Here is a 16311-nt window from a genome sequence, read left to right on the forward strand (position 1 = left end):
TCTTTCTGCACACTCAATAGGGCAGAAACGCTCAGCTGCTACAGCGCTTTACAATCGGGCCTTCAAGCTTTGTTCAAGCCCATGCAAAAGAACTCGTGAGATCCGCCGCATAAGAAAGGAGCTGGCAAAAAACGGATATGCGCGCCAAGTACTCCAGTCACAAGAACAACACACTGCGGCCCCTCTAGCCAAAGCAAAAGCAGCCAAAAAGAAAAAACGTGCAGCCATCCCATATGCCCCTTGTGTCAGCGATACGTTATGCCGGATATTGGCTGACTGCGACATCCAAGTTGCCCATGTCCCATCCAGCAAGCTCGGAAGCCATTTGGTATGGGTAAAGGACCCGCTTGAAAAGACAAACTACCCTGGGGTCGTTTAAAAAAGCCTTGCAAAGGATGCGGTGCAGCCTATATAGGCAAAACAGGGGACTTCAAAAGACGTTTCAAAGAACACCAGCATGACGTCAGGAACGAAAAAGTGACTTCCAACACTCTTGCTGAACACCAGCAAAACGCGGGCCACTTGATTGACTGGGATGCCACGCGCATACTTGAACAAAAAAAATCTATCTACTCGCCTGCTCAAGGAATCCCTTCACGTACAAATGACAAGCCAAGCGATTAACAGGGCACGGGGCAAATTAGCCGAGATATACATCCGCATGATACGTAACGTTTTTCCTACATAAGCAGCAGCCGATCTCATTTTCATCTTGTTGTGAATAAGGCACCCATGCGTAGCAGTGCCGAAACGTCAATGCTTTTTATGTTCTTTCTTGTGACTTTGGCGAGTGTTTGTTTCTTCATATCCGATCGGTAGGTTGTGATGGCCCACAAGGTCACATGACCTAGGTTGCTTCTCCGGGAGTGGCTGCCTGGGCCACCCTATTTACCGCTCACAATGCGACGCCGACAACGCCAGATTTTCTGCGTAACGGGCCTTAAACGCTGTCGCGTTAAAAGAGCTCCCTACCTGCGATCGAGTTTCAGATCAGTCAACCGTATAGCACCCGCCAGCGTCATTCTCTTCGTGACAGAACAAACGGTATACGGAAAGCATAAAAAGAAAACACTTCTTGTCGTTCAGAAGCATTTATTTGCCAGAGACAAAATACGGCACGCGCAGAACGTACACCTATCCACGAATACGCGAGAATTTTCTTCTTGTCATCATTCTGCGTTGCAGTGCCGTTCAGGGCACTCCAATATTGGCGCTTCGCCACCAATGCGATCCCAGAAAGAAACTCGCGAGCGCAAAACACCCATAAGCCACGATCGAAAAAGCAAACACACCGCACACTGACGCAACCGAACGAAGCGTTACCGGCAGCATGGATTGAGGTGGCCGCAAGCAAGGCAGCGGGCAGTACCAAGCGCAACATCATGAAAGCAATGCTTCCTGTAGATTCCGAGCAGCGCAACAAACACACCGAAAGCACAAGCAGTTTCGAAAGCAGCGTAAAGCTATAGCGGCACGAAATGCCAGATTTGCGCCAGCACGAAAGTGCTGTTTTTAGCACATGTAACTGCTACTTGCCTAAGGCCTTCCGGTGTGCGGAAATCGGGCGCAGTTCTTGCGCCAATGAAGTCGGTGCGCAGGTGACCCGCGTTTTGCCAAGTTGGTCAACAGAAGCAACGCATTACATGGCGAGGTCGCTAACACCGTGCGCGGAGCGGTCGAGCAAAACGAGAACAGGCCGACAACCGAGACGCTCGTCCCGTACTTGGCACACTTGACGACAGATGGCGGCACCTGTTTTTGCCTTTTCTTTTGGCTCTTTCAGTCTTTATTCTGCTTTATTTAGTCTATTTACTGAACCTAATGGCTAAAGTGCAAAACTTGCGCCCACCCGCTTGGGAACCCACCACTACGGCACAACTTTCTTCCTTTCTTTTTCACTCCCACCTTTATCCCTTCCCTTACGGCGCAGTTCATGTGTCCGTCGAGATGTGAGACAGATATTGCGCCTTTTGTTTCCCCAAAAAAACAATTTTCTGTTTTCAGCCGCCGCGGTGCCTCAGTGGTTAGGGCGCTCGGCTACTGATCCGGAGTTCCCGGGCTCGAACCCGACCCCGGCGGCCGCGTTTTTATGGAGGCAAAACGCTAAGGCGCCCGTGTGCTGTGCGATATCAGTGCACGTACGTTAAAGATCGACCACCTCGAAATTATTCCGGAGCCCTCCACTACGGCACCTCTTCCTTGCTTTCTTCTTTCACTCCCTCCTTTATCCCTTCCCTTACGGCGCGGTTCAGGTGTCAAACGATATATGAGACAGATATTACGCCATTTCCTTTCCCCAAAAACCAATTATTATTATTATGAAACGAGAGTATAATCAGAGTTTATAGATAACCAATCAATAAAGTTAACGAGAAAATAACAATGGCGCCAAATTTGAAAGGCGACCAATGTCTACGAGGCGTCAGCGCGCTTTCGCATTCTTCCAATGCGGCTAGCCGCAGTGATCTCTAATTTTTTTGCGACAGCTTGTAACAAATATATCGGTTAACAGTGCGCATTGTTGTTTAAGGACATGAACTTTTTTCACACTCCGGCCCATCGACACGCCGCGGGAAAGCAACATCACTGTTAGTAGTAGGGCTCCAGAGAATAAGCTGGGAGATAAATGTAGGAAGAGGCTCGCAAAATTCGCTTGAGATGCTTTCATACTACACTCAGCGAAATGTATAGGAAAACATAAGATGAGTAATATCTCTTCTTTCACAAAACATGCACGAAAACTAGGTCGTTCAACCCAACGCCGACTGGAGCCCGTCGCTTGCAGCCACATGGAGTGCATGAAAGCGGTACAGTCATTGAACGAGGATATTCAGGCTCTCACGGACTACTCAACAATGAACTCTGGGACAAAGGAGTAGTGCCCCAGGACTGGCGACACGCTGACACTATCACCATTCCCAAGCCAGGCAAGAAGCATACATCGGACGCACTGCGCCCAATTTCCTTAACGTCTTGCTTAGGCAAACTCTACGAACGGGTCGTCCACATCCGCCTTCAAAATTACATCGAGGACAACGACATCTTTCTCCTAACCATGATTGGGCTTCGGCAGGGCCTCTTGGCTCAAGACGCTTTCCTCCCAATAAGAAAAGAGGTCCTCACAAATATCTCCAAAGGTCACGAACACATCATTTTGGCCCTAGAAGGCGCCTTTAATAACATCTCGCTCGAAGCAATCCTTCAAGACATCATCGACCTTAACTGTGGCGAAAAGGGCTTTTCCTACGTACGAGCACTCTTTACGGGACGCACAGCGACGATAGGCATAGGCCAAACACGTTCCGAGGCTCTAGAAATGCCACACAAAGGCACGCCGCAGGGATCTATCATATCACTCTTGGTCTTCAACACCGCGATGCTCAGACTCGCTCAGCAGCTCCAAACACTCCCCAATATCGGATGTACATTGTATGCTGATGATGTAACGATATATGGACCCCTAAAGACTCCTTAGGCCCCGCTACAGGAAGCAGCACAAGTAGCGGAAAATTTTGCCCCTAAAAGCGGTGTTCACTTCTCCCCAGAGAAGTCCGAAGTAATACGGGTTCATAATCCACGATACAAATCACCGGGCCCGATCAACCTTACGATAGAAGGGCATGCCCTTCTTATGGTCTGCAGACCATAAAGGAAGTGGAGGTTATCCGGATACTTGGACTTTGAACCCATAGCAACCTCAAGGCTACCCACAGCATTCGAACGCTTAAAACCACCACTACTCAAATAGCCCGCATGATTAGTCGCATCACTCGACATCGCCAAGGCATATGCGAGGACAGGTTGCGATTAGTTCAATCGCTAGTCCTCAGTAGAAAAACGTACGGACTTCCTTTTCGCAAGACCACGAAATAGGAAGAACATATTGACACCATCATAGAGGGGCATATAAAACAACGGCGCTTAATCTTCCGCACAGCACCTCAACAGAAAAACTTCACGCCCTTGGCCTTTCCAACACATACTCCGAACTCCAGGAAGCAATCCTCGCGTCACAGACAATCCGACTCCGACAAACACAAGCCGGCCACGTCCTTCTCAGGCGTGTAGGCACGACAGCGGACATGTACGATCCCTGGATTCTCAATCCTCCCTAGGGAAACTACTATAAGAAATAAAATCAAAGTAGGTCCGCATATGTTCAAAGATGTCCACACCGGCAGGCGCAAAGCAAGAATTTCCTACCTACGCAAGCGACTTGCCACCACCGCTAGCGCGGTGTATACGTGGGCGCCGCGGCATACCTGGAACACAATAAATACGCGGTTGTAGCGATGAATTACCAACTATCCCAGCTGCTCGCTACCTCCGTCATGCCGACTCTCCCGCGGCGGCGGAAACCGCCGCTGTTGCACTTGCCATACGGCACTGCGACACGCAATTAAGAGAGCAGCGCACATGTGATCACGGATTCGCAGCAAGCCTGCCGAAACTTCCTGCGAGGACGCGTCCCAAGACACGTCGCTCGACTCATGGGTATACCCATCCCTTCAATAAACACCACCAGATTACACGTCACGAGTGATTAGACGGAAATGAAAGGGCGCAAGCTCTATAGCTCGAGCGGGGCCATCCAGCGCATTCCAGTTCATCCCCTTTACGTGTAACGAATGCTTATAGAGTTCCAGCGTCTCCAGCGCCGAAAATACCATCCTCCTCACAAAAAATTATAGACACCGAGGGCGCTATATCTCCTGGCGTCAGATCCAAACGAACATTTTCCCTCATCTCCACAAACTTCACCTCATGCACCCAACACTACACCCTGACACATGCCCACGGTGTCAGGCCCGCCCAATACTATTCCACATTTCGTGGGGATACGGGGCCAAACGCGAGCCACTTACGGACTCGGTACACGTCATTTGAGCGGTGGGAGGCGACGCTGACCAACGATCGTATCGAGGACCAAACAGCCCTCATAAAACAGGTCCGTCTGACAGCTAAAGCCAGTGGACCCCTGGAATGAAGACCCCAACCACAAGCCTCAAGAAACATTCCCCTTTGGCGCATGCATGATAGCTGCTTATGCGTCATTAAACCCAACACAACACAAACATTCCCCTGATTTTATTAATTAAAGTTTGTCTACCTACTTGCCCCCGTATTGACCGATGTAGAAGCCACCATTAACTCCCGACCGCTAACTTACAACACTGGTTTTAGCGCCGTCCCCGCCGGCAAGAGGCTGACCGCCCTCCCTGAAGCAAACTCGGCCCGCATTCCTTCGGCCACTGCTTCGGTCGGCCCAACACCTGCAGTAAACCCAGCACGCACTCTCGTCTACTTGTCCACGACGATAACGCACTAAAACATCCATGAAAGACCGCTCGCGTCGTCGAGTTATTCAAAGGCCGAGATTGCCACGTGCATTCGTGTGCAATCAAGATGCCATCCGGAATTAAGTTACGGCGACCGCTGCAACTCCTCTACCCCTTGGAGACTGGTGTAAAATGAGCATATTCATTTTTTTTTGGGGGGGGGGGTGTAAATGAACATAAAATATGGTGGGCATGCAGGCTAAAAAGAAATAAAAATAATGGTGCCACCCCACACCAGATGAAAGGAACAGGGCCCAGATACTAACTCTCCCTCGGCTGTCTTCTTCCCTTCGTCGCACAGTTAATGGCATAAGCTTCAGAGCCCGCAGTGCAACACAAGCATAAGAGGTCGCTATATTGCTCTCGAGGCCTCACATTCCGATTCAAAATACATAATCGCCGACAATGCACGACATAATGCAGCGGCTTTCATTTTACCTGATAAAGTCGCAAAAAACCCTTAATCAGAAATTACATTTGATTGAGAGAACTTATTGCTTAACAGGGTTTGCTTAAATTTACGGTCATATGGCGGATGCTGATTTTTGTGCTACTTTTCTCTTCATTTACCTCCTTGGCTGTACTTATGGGAATTTAGAGGAGAGGGGTATATAGGGTGTAATTGTATTGCACAAGTATATGTATACACTTAGCAGCCGAAGAAAAATTTTAATTTGTCCCGGCAGGGGCTTGCACCCGGTACAATCGTGCCTGTCTACATAGTCATGCAGCATACCAAAAGAAACTCGAAATATGGGCATGATATACAGAGGAGGGCATGCTCTGGCGGTTCTCGACATCTCCGTAACGTTGAGGAGTTCTTTCAGAAAAAAGAAACGCGATATACTGTAACAATCATGCGTTCAAACACGTGATATTCACTTAGACATGCAGGGTAGGGTAACGCTTTACAAGCCTCGGAATTATGCATATCTTACTGAGCAAGGCGCCCACAAAAGGGAAAACAGCATGCTTACTTGCTGCAGTGAAGCGCCGCACACGATCGAGACATGTAAAGAAACCGCGAGACCGATGCCGCGTCCAGACTAAATTTAATATTCTTAGGCGGTAGGCACTGAGCAGAGAAGCCCTGATCGTGACCTCACGCTATTAAGTTCGTCTACAAGACCTCGAGAACGTGCATAGCGTGGCCTCGGTGAACGATCAATTGTTTGCGGTCGTGAGATGCGTGCCTTCTGAAAAAAAAAAAAAAAACAATACTGTCCCTGTATATCGTCGCCAACTCATGAGAGAAAAGGATATCACTTACTTTTCCTATGAAAATCCTGCTGCTGTCAATCGACCTAGCTCTTGCATTACACGATAATTGCCGCGCGCGACTTCAAAATGGCGCTCGAATTTTGGTTTAGTGGCACTGGTTCAAGACAATGACGAATACGCATTCAGTTACACTGAGGCGTGTCTCCCAAAAACCTATATATAAAGGTTTCGAGTCTGACAGCTAAGATAAGAAAATAGCAAAGAAAACATAAATGTTACAAGAACGAATGTCGTGTGAGCGCGGGCACGCGTGTCAGATCAGCGACATGAGCTGCGTTTTCGTGCTCGCAAGCAGCTGGCATTCACTTTTCCTTTATTGTTCTCAAAGCCTTTGGCAGATGCGAGGAACAAGGTGTTCCCAATCCCGTTCTATTTGCGTAACAAGCACGGCGACAAGGGAAACACGCACAGCTGCCCGACAGCCTGCGTACGCCGTTGCGTTGCCCCTTTTCGAGGCTCTCCCCGCATTTCGGCGGCGTCGGCGGTGGTGGCAGCAGCAAAGACGGCGGCGCAGATGTGCCTTGAGCATGCTCGTACGTGAAACAATGAGACAAACAAGAGGACGACAAAGAATAATGTCTTTATGGAGGCTACCGAGCCGCCAACTCTCTGCCTACCGACCTAACTTGGAAGCAAGCGGTGAGACGTCGAGCAACACTGCATGAGAGAGAGGGAGAGATAACAGGAGAGAAAGGGAAACCAGCAGCGAGCATCTTGGCAGGAGCCCACTGCGGCTCACTGCGCGTAATCAACGAAAGAACGGAGGCGTAGTTCGCTTGACCCAACCCCGGAGGCATCGATTACGCGTCGGCGAATAATTTGCCTCATCTCCGACCGGCGTGGAAAGTCGCCGGGAGCCTCGTCCAGCTGATCACCCTGCGCGGAACAGTTTCGTTACCCTTTCCTCGGTGCGGTGTGTGCCGCGTTTACGACGATGCTCAACGTCAATCAGCGTTTTACTGCGTCAGAAGCAGGCCGACCCGTAAAGAGGTGCTGAAGGAGCGTCTCCATCTGTGCCGCGATCGTTACGATGTGAAGAGGCGTTCACACGTCGTTTGGGAGTCGCCGCGCTCGGCCGATCGGATTCGTGTACTACACACAGCTCAAAATGATGGCTTCGACGAGGGACTCCTTCCAGCGCAGCGACGACGAGGAAGAGCTGGTCTTTGATCAGACCGGTCTACTTACGAACAAGCTCTCGTCTCGCCACGGCGTTGTGTCCAGAAACCACGCCGTGAACTCTGGAGGCCGTCTGACGGTCGCTCGGACTGTCAACCTGTGTCTGTCGTTCTTTGGCTTGGTGAGTCGACCGCATTTACGCAATCGCCGGTAGCCTGTAACGATAGCGACGAGCGGCAGCCTTCCACGAATGCCAAAATCGCACACCGGACCTTTCAATTTGCGTCGGAATCATGGCTGGAACAGTCTAAACTGTTAGTGTGCACGCTTGTTTGATAGTGCCCGTACTGAGAACGAACGAGGCTTTCGTTTTGTATGAAACAGCTTTGTTTGCGACAAAAATTCTTGTTGGATACCGCGCGCTTGTCCCATTTTTTGAGGCTCAGTGTCGTGTATCTCACTTAACCGGTTTTCAACGGGCTTATGGGAACGTCACCCCAGACGGTGCTAGCTTCCAAAGAATGCCGAAAAACAAACCTTCCAGTTATATACGCATTCTGATGTTTGAGAAATGGGAGAGAGGCGCCCTTCTGCCCTTCTGTAGATGGAAGCAGTGCGAGCAACAACAAAGCCATTCATCTTACGCTGGCAGCTTGTAAAAAGACCGAATCTAGTCTTTTGAGTGACAGGGGTACAATTGCCACAAAACTAGTATGTAGGTTATCATGCTGTCAAGTATTGGCAGCCTGTTATCAAAGTGTTTATTGGCTTGGCAGCACCCTCCCGTCTTACATTCAGATAAAAGCCCTTATCATTTCTATTTTGCCCACAGCAGTTTATGACCTTGTAATAATAGTGTAGGAGAAGGTTATTTGTGCTATTTCATGTTATGTACCTGATCTCCTTGTGTGTTCCAGTTTTTCCGCTTCCCCCTTTTCATGCTAAAATTCCATTAAGCGTGTTTGCTCAATTTCACAGGGACTCTGCTTTGCCATACCAACAGCAACGATCCAAGACCTTCAGAGGAGAACCAATTCTGAGGCCGACATAAAACACATCTATACAGCACGCTATGGTGGCTATATATTCGGCTGCCTTATAGGTAACTTTCTTTTTTTCTGAGTAATGTGTTGTCATTGAAATTTTTTAAATCAAAGCCAAAGAATTTCGGCGAAACAGTGTGTCAGAAAAAGTATGTGCACCATGCTCTGCAAGTTGTCTTTTTCCGTGCACTGTTTAAGCTAATTTTATCTTTACCCTTAGTGGCGTGTGGTGTCAGTGACGAAACAGAAGATTTTAAGAATGAAATGCAAGTGTCAAACATGTTCACATTCTATAGAAACAATGTGACTGCTATGGTGTTATGTTATTAGTGCATGCTAGGTAATAAAGGGCTTGCGGTTATGAATATCCAGGTTTTCAACATTGTATGTTGTCCATAACTGTGAATCGTGATTAAATGCAAAGTGCTAGCAATTTTTGTTGCCAGTGTGAAAACTGGTATGCACAACGAAAACTTGAACAGGAAAACTAACTTTAGGAAGAGCAAAGCAGGCTTCCATCACTCTCCTGTGTCCCCTGTTAGTCCAGTGCAAGGCTTGCCTGTATGAAAAGTTTTGTATTACCCCCCTTAAGCCCATTCCTTTTTGTTCAAATCTCAGGTCTTCAAACTAAAGGGTGCTAAGAGCCACAGGGGTTTCACCCCTTAACGTTTGACTAGCTGATCAGCATTGTATACCTAACCACAAAATGTTGGAACTTTGCATGCCATTGACACGAGTATGGGTGCAGTCTGTCCACTGACACATCTACGGTTGGACTGCAAATGACACACATGGTTGATTGTTGAAGTGGCAGAAATGCAGCCCACGATGTATAAAAAGTAGAGGGATCCTGACTTTGGTATGCCTGTTTTATGCAGGCATACGCAAGTGCTTTTGGCGGAATCTTGATGTCATTCAGTTCCTGATCAATCTTTTTGACTGACATGGCCTTTTTCAGATGCACACCTTTCTCATACTCCAATGGTTGAAAACAAACTACCAGATTTTATCGACCGGTGCAAGCAGCTGTTGCACGTGCACACCTGCCACTTCGTATCCGCAGTTGGCACTTCGTGAAAGTAGATCGCACATGCTGTCTTCAATAGCATGCCTCTTCAACCACTTTTCCATATAGTGGACACTTTCATGCAATCCCCAGAGGGCATGACATCTTGTAAAAGAGGCTAATTGGAAGTTAGCTTCAGTTATGCGATACTATAGGTTCACACTTATTCTTTTTTTCTGGTAAACGTCTGTCAAAGTAAAGGGATAGGCCAGAGGTTGTTTATAATTGCAGAGTGATTACACAATTTTTCCTTGCATTTTTCTCTGTCCAGGTGGATTTTTATTCGACTGGTACAACAGACAGTTCCTGCTGTTCCTCAGTATTTTCGCTACGTCCATTGGCATTATAGTGATGCCCTTCTGTGCCCAGCTGGCTACCCTCATGGCATGCTCGGCCATTACTGGCATCACCATGGGGTTCCTAGATACAGGTAACCAAACCTTGACATATTCCATTTCTTTTTAACATTTATGTATAGCAAGCGCTGAACTTCAACATTAATTTGGAGAAATGCCAACCCACTGCATACATACCCACGGAAACTAAACTCCCACCAGGGTTACAAGAAATGTAAACACGTGGCAAAGTGAGGTATCACAGGCAAAATGAAACATCGGCATAGAATCTTGGCAGCAGAAGTACTAGCTGTTGGGCTGAACTTGGCTGTGTCTTGGCAGTGTCATCTGTTCTGCTGCTCAATGTTTTGCTTTTGTCTGCAACACCTCCCTTTCACCACGTGTTTTATTTTTTGTAACCCTCATGGGTGTTTTGTTTCTGTGGGTATATAAGCGGTGGTTTGGCAATCTTCCAAATTAAAGTTGAAGTTCAGCGCTTGTTTGCCTTCATGTTTGTTTTTTTTGTGCTCTGTTCCGTGCTGCTATGTACTTCTGAATACAATGCAATGCCAACAGGCCCAACAGCTTATTCTAGTTGGAGTAACATATGGTAAATGTTTTCTCATGTATGCATATACGAGAATCTGCTGTGTGCAAGCTGTTGCATAATCTTAGGGGCGATGCTTTCTTGTGCAAGACATTGTAAATGGCAAGCTAGAGGAGGTGTAAAACACCTTTCCTGTGTCCATTAATCTCCTTCCCAGTTTCCCTCAGAGGTGTACCTCACAGAGGCCCTATTACTGCCACCCACTCAGACTGCTATTGGGCGACAGATGGCAATTTTCTATTCCTTATGTGCTTTCTATATATGTATCAAAAAAAGCGTTGCGTAAAGCCCGCAGAAAAAGACAGGAGAAAGTGTCACAAAAAGTACACGAAAGTTGGAGCAGAGAAGATAGTAGCATCTCATGTTTCACTACTCGGTTTCTTGCAGAGTAGTTAAAAAACAACAGTTGGCAACAGTGGGCCATGGTCCTTGGTGCCCTGTATTACTCTGCTGAGCAACCACAACAGCTAAAAGAAATCAGTTTTTTATCCATGCAATAGCATTTAGGTTGTCATCTTGCAAAAACCGCCCACGTTCTCCGTAACTAAACTCCCTGATTGGTCGACTGGGCCGTGACATCATCAGTGCTACAATGTTGCAGTACCTTCTGTTGGATTATCCTACAGGATCATACTAGCCTGACCCACTGGTCAACCTTAATCCACCCACTAATCCACATTAATCCATTTTCCTGGGTAGGCCGACTTTGAAATTATATCACATTTTCTTCTTTAAGGGAGTGGGGCGTGGTTTTGGTAGTGAAATTTATTTTTTTGCAAGGTGCAGTGAAATTTGGCATGACTATTGGAAGTCCACTGAATGCTTAAATAGAAAATTTCACTGCAATATCATAAGTAGTTTTGACATTATAAAGTTTTATATGCTTCACTGCTATGCCAAACTTCCAAAGAGCCAAATATTTTTAGCAGCCTGATGTTTTTCTACAGTGTTATATCCACACTTGCATAATTCACTCATTATCATCATGTCAAATTAGTGAAGGATAAGAATGATAAAGTACTTCGAAAATATAAGAACATCACTGCATAAAAAATTTTAAAAAGGAACACAGTGTAACGAACCATATGAAAATCCATGAAGCCTTTATTGTGCTATGCTTTCTGCAAGCTGAGCAGTCAGGTCATAAAACACTTTTTTGAGTTAACTGGCATTGAAAATGTACAAGCAGCTCATGCCCATCAAAATGCCCCGGAACTGCAATGTTCAGTCTTTGGCTGTGGGGGCCTTGTAAACGCAAGTATTCACCAAAAGAATTGCAGTGAAACCAGCTTTCCTGTGATGGAAATCTTGCTGTGAGCAGCAGTGGAAAAGCCAAGCTATCGCGCTTGAAAATGTAATATTTTTGCGGAGATTACAGCCAGTTTCTTGCCACCTACGGTTACAAAAATATTTTGTTAAGACACCTGTGGCCTCGTTTCGCAGAAAATTTTTTGGGTTGTGATTAAAAGACCTTAGAGATACCAAATCTGATTTTTTTTTCAAGATTTCCATGATTTGAAAGCTGTGTTCCCCCTTAAGAATGTCGTTAAGAAAGGTCCAAAGTTTTTGTTTGATTATATGAAACAGGCCAGGGGCATCCATATTTTTTTCACTTCAGCTTGCAGTTAGTTTCTTGTTTAGGTAACAAGAAAAGTTTTGACAACGAATGCAGTACTTTTTTTTTATCGCAGAGGAATTCTGTGTGGCAGTTCTGTATGTAGGTGGAACTTTACTACAGAGTTAAGTTGTATTTTATTACAGATCCACTTAAACCGTAGCTGTGCACTGTGCAGCTTTGCCTAGAGCGAGAAAACTAGGAAGACGTCTTTCAGGCACTGCGCTACAAGCTATGCTGTTCAAATTCACTTTTGAACGTCTTTATTGCAGGTGGAAATGTCTGGTGCCTGGACCTGTGGGGTCGTCACAGTGCTCCACTAATGCAGGCCCTGCACTTCTGCTTTGCCCTTGGAGCCCTTGTTGCTCCACTGATTGCAGAGCCATTCCTCTCGCCTGCATCGCTGAGCAGAATATCACCAACATATAGCCTTGGCAATGCCTCCCTTGCACTCGAGACATATGCTAACATCCCCCCAATCGGAATACACCATGGCATTGTGGTCAGCAGACACCACTCGCATGTTATGCCTCACTTATTGAACTCACCGCTGCCGCCGGGCATTGTCTCGAGACCGCGGCGAAGCGTCGGTGAAGAGCCAATGAATAGCACCTACGTTCAGTTCCCATCCTCTACGAACATCTCCAAACACAATGAAAGTGATGCTGGAGATGAAGCAGAACAGCACACATTCTTGAACTCAACCAACATTGAATCTAATGACACTTCAAGAATAGAGAGCAGTAACAGCAATCAAACGACGTCTTCGACACCGGCCCCAAGCTCAACTACACCGGCCAAGAAACCGACCAAGCCGTTCTATGCTGAAGGCCCAAAGAAGGAGGACAAGTGGGATCGCAAATCTCAGAAAAAGGCACCCAAAGGACCTGCAGTTGCAGCAAGTCCCAATTCAACCAATTCATCTACGCACACCAATGCAACGTCTTTGAAACCGAATTCAACTACCAGCCCAACCCCAGCACCTGTGTCAAAACAGAGCTCAGCAGTCCCAGTGTCGGCGCAGACAGCGTTACCACCTTTGTCAGCATTGAATGAAAGCAGCAAGGCGCACAGCTCCAATGGAAATGCATCAACAGAAACAAGTGCACCAAACAATTCCAGTGGAACCGGAGGTGAAAGCACACTCCAAGAAGGCACTAATGCCACGTTACAAGTGCCATCAAGCGTGGGCCCAATATCATCATCAACAGTTTCCAGTGAAGTGACAACTGGTAATCCAACCACCAGAAAACCGAGCACAAGCCAAGTGATAACCACCAAGCGATTTAGTGTTGCCACAACTGGCAAACCAAATGTGGCATTAGTCACAGATCCTGCGCCAGAAAAACATGATGTGTACACCACACACAAACAGTCTGATCAGTCCATGAAAAGTATGGTCACGACTGAAACCAAAAGCACAACCCAAGCTATTAACTTATTTACAACGCAAGGTAGTGTGATGAGCACAACTCGTGCGACTGTTGCTTCTGAAGAAACAACTGCAGTCTATGCGCCGACCAAGAGTGAACAGGCCATGCCAAACTATGAGCCAGGCATTGAGCATTTGGCCACTGAAAAACCAAAGCAGCACACTTCGCACAAGCCATCAAGCTTGGTCCCTGAAACTCTTAGCCCAAGCACAACGTCCAGGCCCATGCAGCCAGCAGTCGGTGCTGTCGAGAACAATGCGGCAAATGGGAGCAGTGCAGAGATCTCCAACAAGCCATCCTCGCTCACTACTAAGGCAACACTGCTTGAACAGGCATCACCAACAGGGGAAACAGGTCTCACCTCGTGGATCACTCACAAGTTCATGAAAAACAGAATAGGGAAGCTTGAGTTTGTCTATGCCATCCTTGGAGCATACCTGTTTATCGTGTCTGTGGTCTTCCTTGTGTTTCTGTGCACGAGCCCACGTGACTCTCGGTCACGTCAGGAAGAGGACATCAAGATGCCCGGCCCATCGGGCAAGCGCAGCCTGGTCCTGCTCAGCTCACTCTTCTTCTTCCTGTACATGGGAATGGAAGCCGCCGTTGGCGAACTGCTGAAAATATATGCCGGCCACCCTGGAGGCTATGCGCTCACCTATGTTTTCTGGGGCAGCTTTGCAGCGGCACGTTTCCTTGCCATACCCATTGCAATCAAGGTGTCCTGCCGGAACATGCTTCTCGGCGACCTCGGCATCTGCTTTCTTGCATCTGTTCTCCTTGTGGCTGGTGCAGACAGGATGGAGTCCCTCCTCTGGACGGGAATCGGTGTCTTGGGTGTCGGCATGGCGTCTGTCCTGCCGACGTCGCTCGCCTGGCTGGAGCGCCACATGCGTGTGACGAATCGCGCCGCTTCTGTCGTTCTGCTTGGCGCCGCTTTCGGAGAGATGGCACTGCCGTTTCTCGCAAGGCACCTCATTGAGCGTGAGCCAGCTGTCCTGGTGTACGTCAACGTGAGTGTTGTCACGCTGTGCTGCCTCAACTTTGGCGCCCTCTGGCTGGCGACAGCCAAACGTGGCGAAAAGTACGCTCCAGATGGTGGGCCACCCGACCGGTCGCTTTACCAGTTAGCGAACCTCGATGATGGTGACGACCAGGCCGACTTCACACTGCTGAGACCAATGTGTGCCAATGGCGAGAATGGCCTGCACTTCAAGGGAAAGCACAGGTTCCCAAGAGGACTCAGTGCGACATCTTGAAGACCACTTTTCCTTTATTATTCTCCGCTAGTGTGCACCAGCCAGTGGGATTTTTGGGAGACAGACTACATAGCGTGCCATTTCTCTACACAAGTATGTGTGCAGAACTTGACAGTTGATAACTGCAGCCGAATGCGGCATGCTAGGTGCTGTGTGTTAGGGGAATACGCTGTATTGCCGCAACTTGCAACGGCTTTGCATAAGCCCCATGCCGCTAGATGCTCTGCTGTTCTGGTTTCGTGTGGTGATTTATACGTAACCTTTATATCAAAGGAACAACCAGACTTGCCATGAGAGACTGTGGTGCGACAAGTGTTCCAAGTGCTAATTTTGTCCAACAGCTTGGATGAATCTGATGAGTAACGCATAAGCTGAAGTCACAATGCTGTCCAAGTGCAATTTTTTCAGGTTTCATAGTAGAAGGAAGCTAACATGGCACAGAGTCGAGCTCTGTACCATACGTGAAGATTACTGCTTTTAGTATACACACTGCAGTCATACTGTGCCAATAGTCTTTGCACACAGTTGTATATTGTTACCGTGATATCGCACTTTACGTTACATAGCGGGATTACCTATCTGTTCACGCCATCTTCCGTGAATGACAGCCTAGTCAACCACCTCTTCCATGGGGACATTCTGTTGCGTCATAAGAGCATTTTTAAATTTAAATTAAAACTTATCCTTCTTGGTGCTCTTTTAGTTCTATTGATAGAATTAGTGCCAGATGCATTTCTTTCCAAGGTTATTTCTTCAATAAAGAGTATCCTGGAAGAGAAATAATGGCACTTTTCTCTTTGTGTTGAATGCGTGTTATTGCTACTTTTCTGGTTCTCTGGGCAGGGACTTTTATGTGACAAAGCATCTATCACTGCAACATATACTGGAGACTTTTGCCATAGTGTGTACTGCTCCCACACACCACCACTGCGCTTGCACAGATTGCCTGCCAGCTGCAGGCACACTTGCCATGGCAGGACCAAACGGTATGTGCGCACTCACGGCGCATGGTAGTGATCAGTGGTAGCGGTATGTGCTTTGCTAAAAGTCTCAATAACAGAATACACTTCCAGCACAGTGTTGCAATCGCCACTTTGTGGATGCACTGAGTTAATGCTGGTGTAAAATATGCTACGGGGAAAATATGCTGTGAGAAGTCAAAAAGATTTTAAATAAAAGGTTGCAAACTAAGTGGCAGATACTGTTTCATATCCACA

The 16311-nt window shown here is 47.4% G+C and overlaps 2 protein-coding genes across 13 annotated transcripts in view; one reads left to right on the plus strand and one right to left on the minus strand.

The window, feature by feature from the left end:
• Window positions 1-6896, minus strand: part of LOC144110542 (CAP-Gly domain-containing linker protein 4-like) — a 43256-nt gene extending 36360 nt beyond the window's left edge. For 7 of the 12 annotated variants that reach the window (XM_077643550.1, XM_077643549.1, XM_077643553.1 and 4 more), the window contains exon 1: window positions 1537-1708. The gene's annotated coding sequence lies outside the window, so the exon portion shown is untranslated. Of the gene's footprint in view, window positions 1-1536; window positions 1726-6316; window positions 6536-6609 lie in introns of those variants that run through there. The other 5 variants (XM_077643544.1, XM_077643548.1, XM_077643547.1 and 2 more) reach the window with 5 other exon arrangements.
• A 176-nt stretch (window positions 6897-7072) lies between these two features.
• LOC144111405 (uncharacterized) lies at window positions 7073-16285 on the plus strand. Its single transcript, XM_077644686.1, has 4 exons — window positions 7073-7920; window positions 8718-8841; window positions 10120-10278; window positions 12678-16285. The coding sequence occupies exons 1-4, from the start codon at window positions 7729-7731 to the stop codon at window positions 15092-15094; spliced, it is 2892 nt and encodes a 963-aa protein (XP_077500812.1). The 5' UTR covers window positions 7073-7728; the 3' UTR covers window positions 15095-16285.
• The last annotated feature ends 26 nt before the right edge of the window (window positions 16286-16311 follow it).

Source organism: Amblyomma americanum, chromosome 11, assembly GCF_052857255.1.
Source record: "Amblyomma americanum isolate KBUSLIRL-KWMA chromosome 11, ASM5285725v1, whole genome shotgun sequence".
Lineage (NCBI taxonomy): Eukaryota > Metazoa > Arthropoda > Arachnida > Ixodida > Ixodidae > Amblyomma > Amblyomma americanum.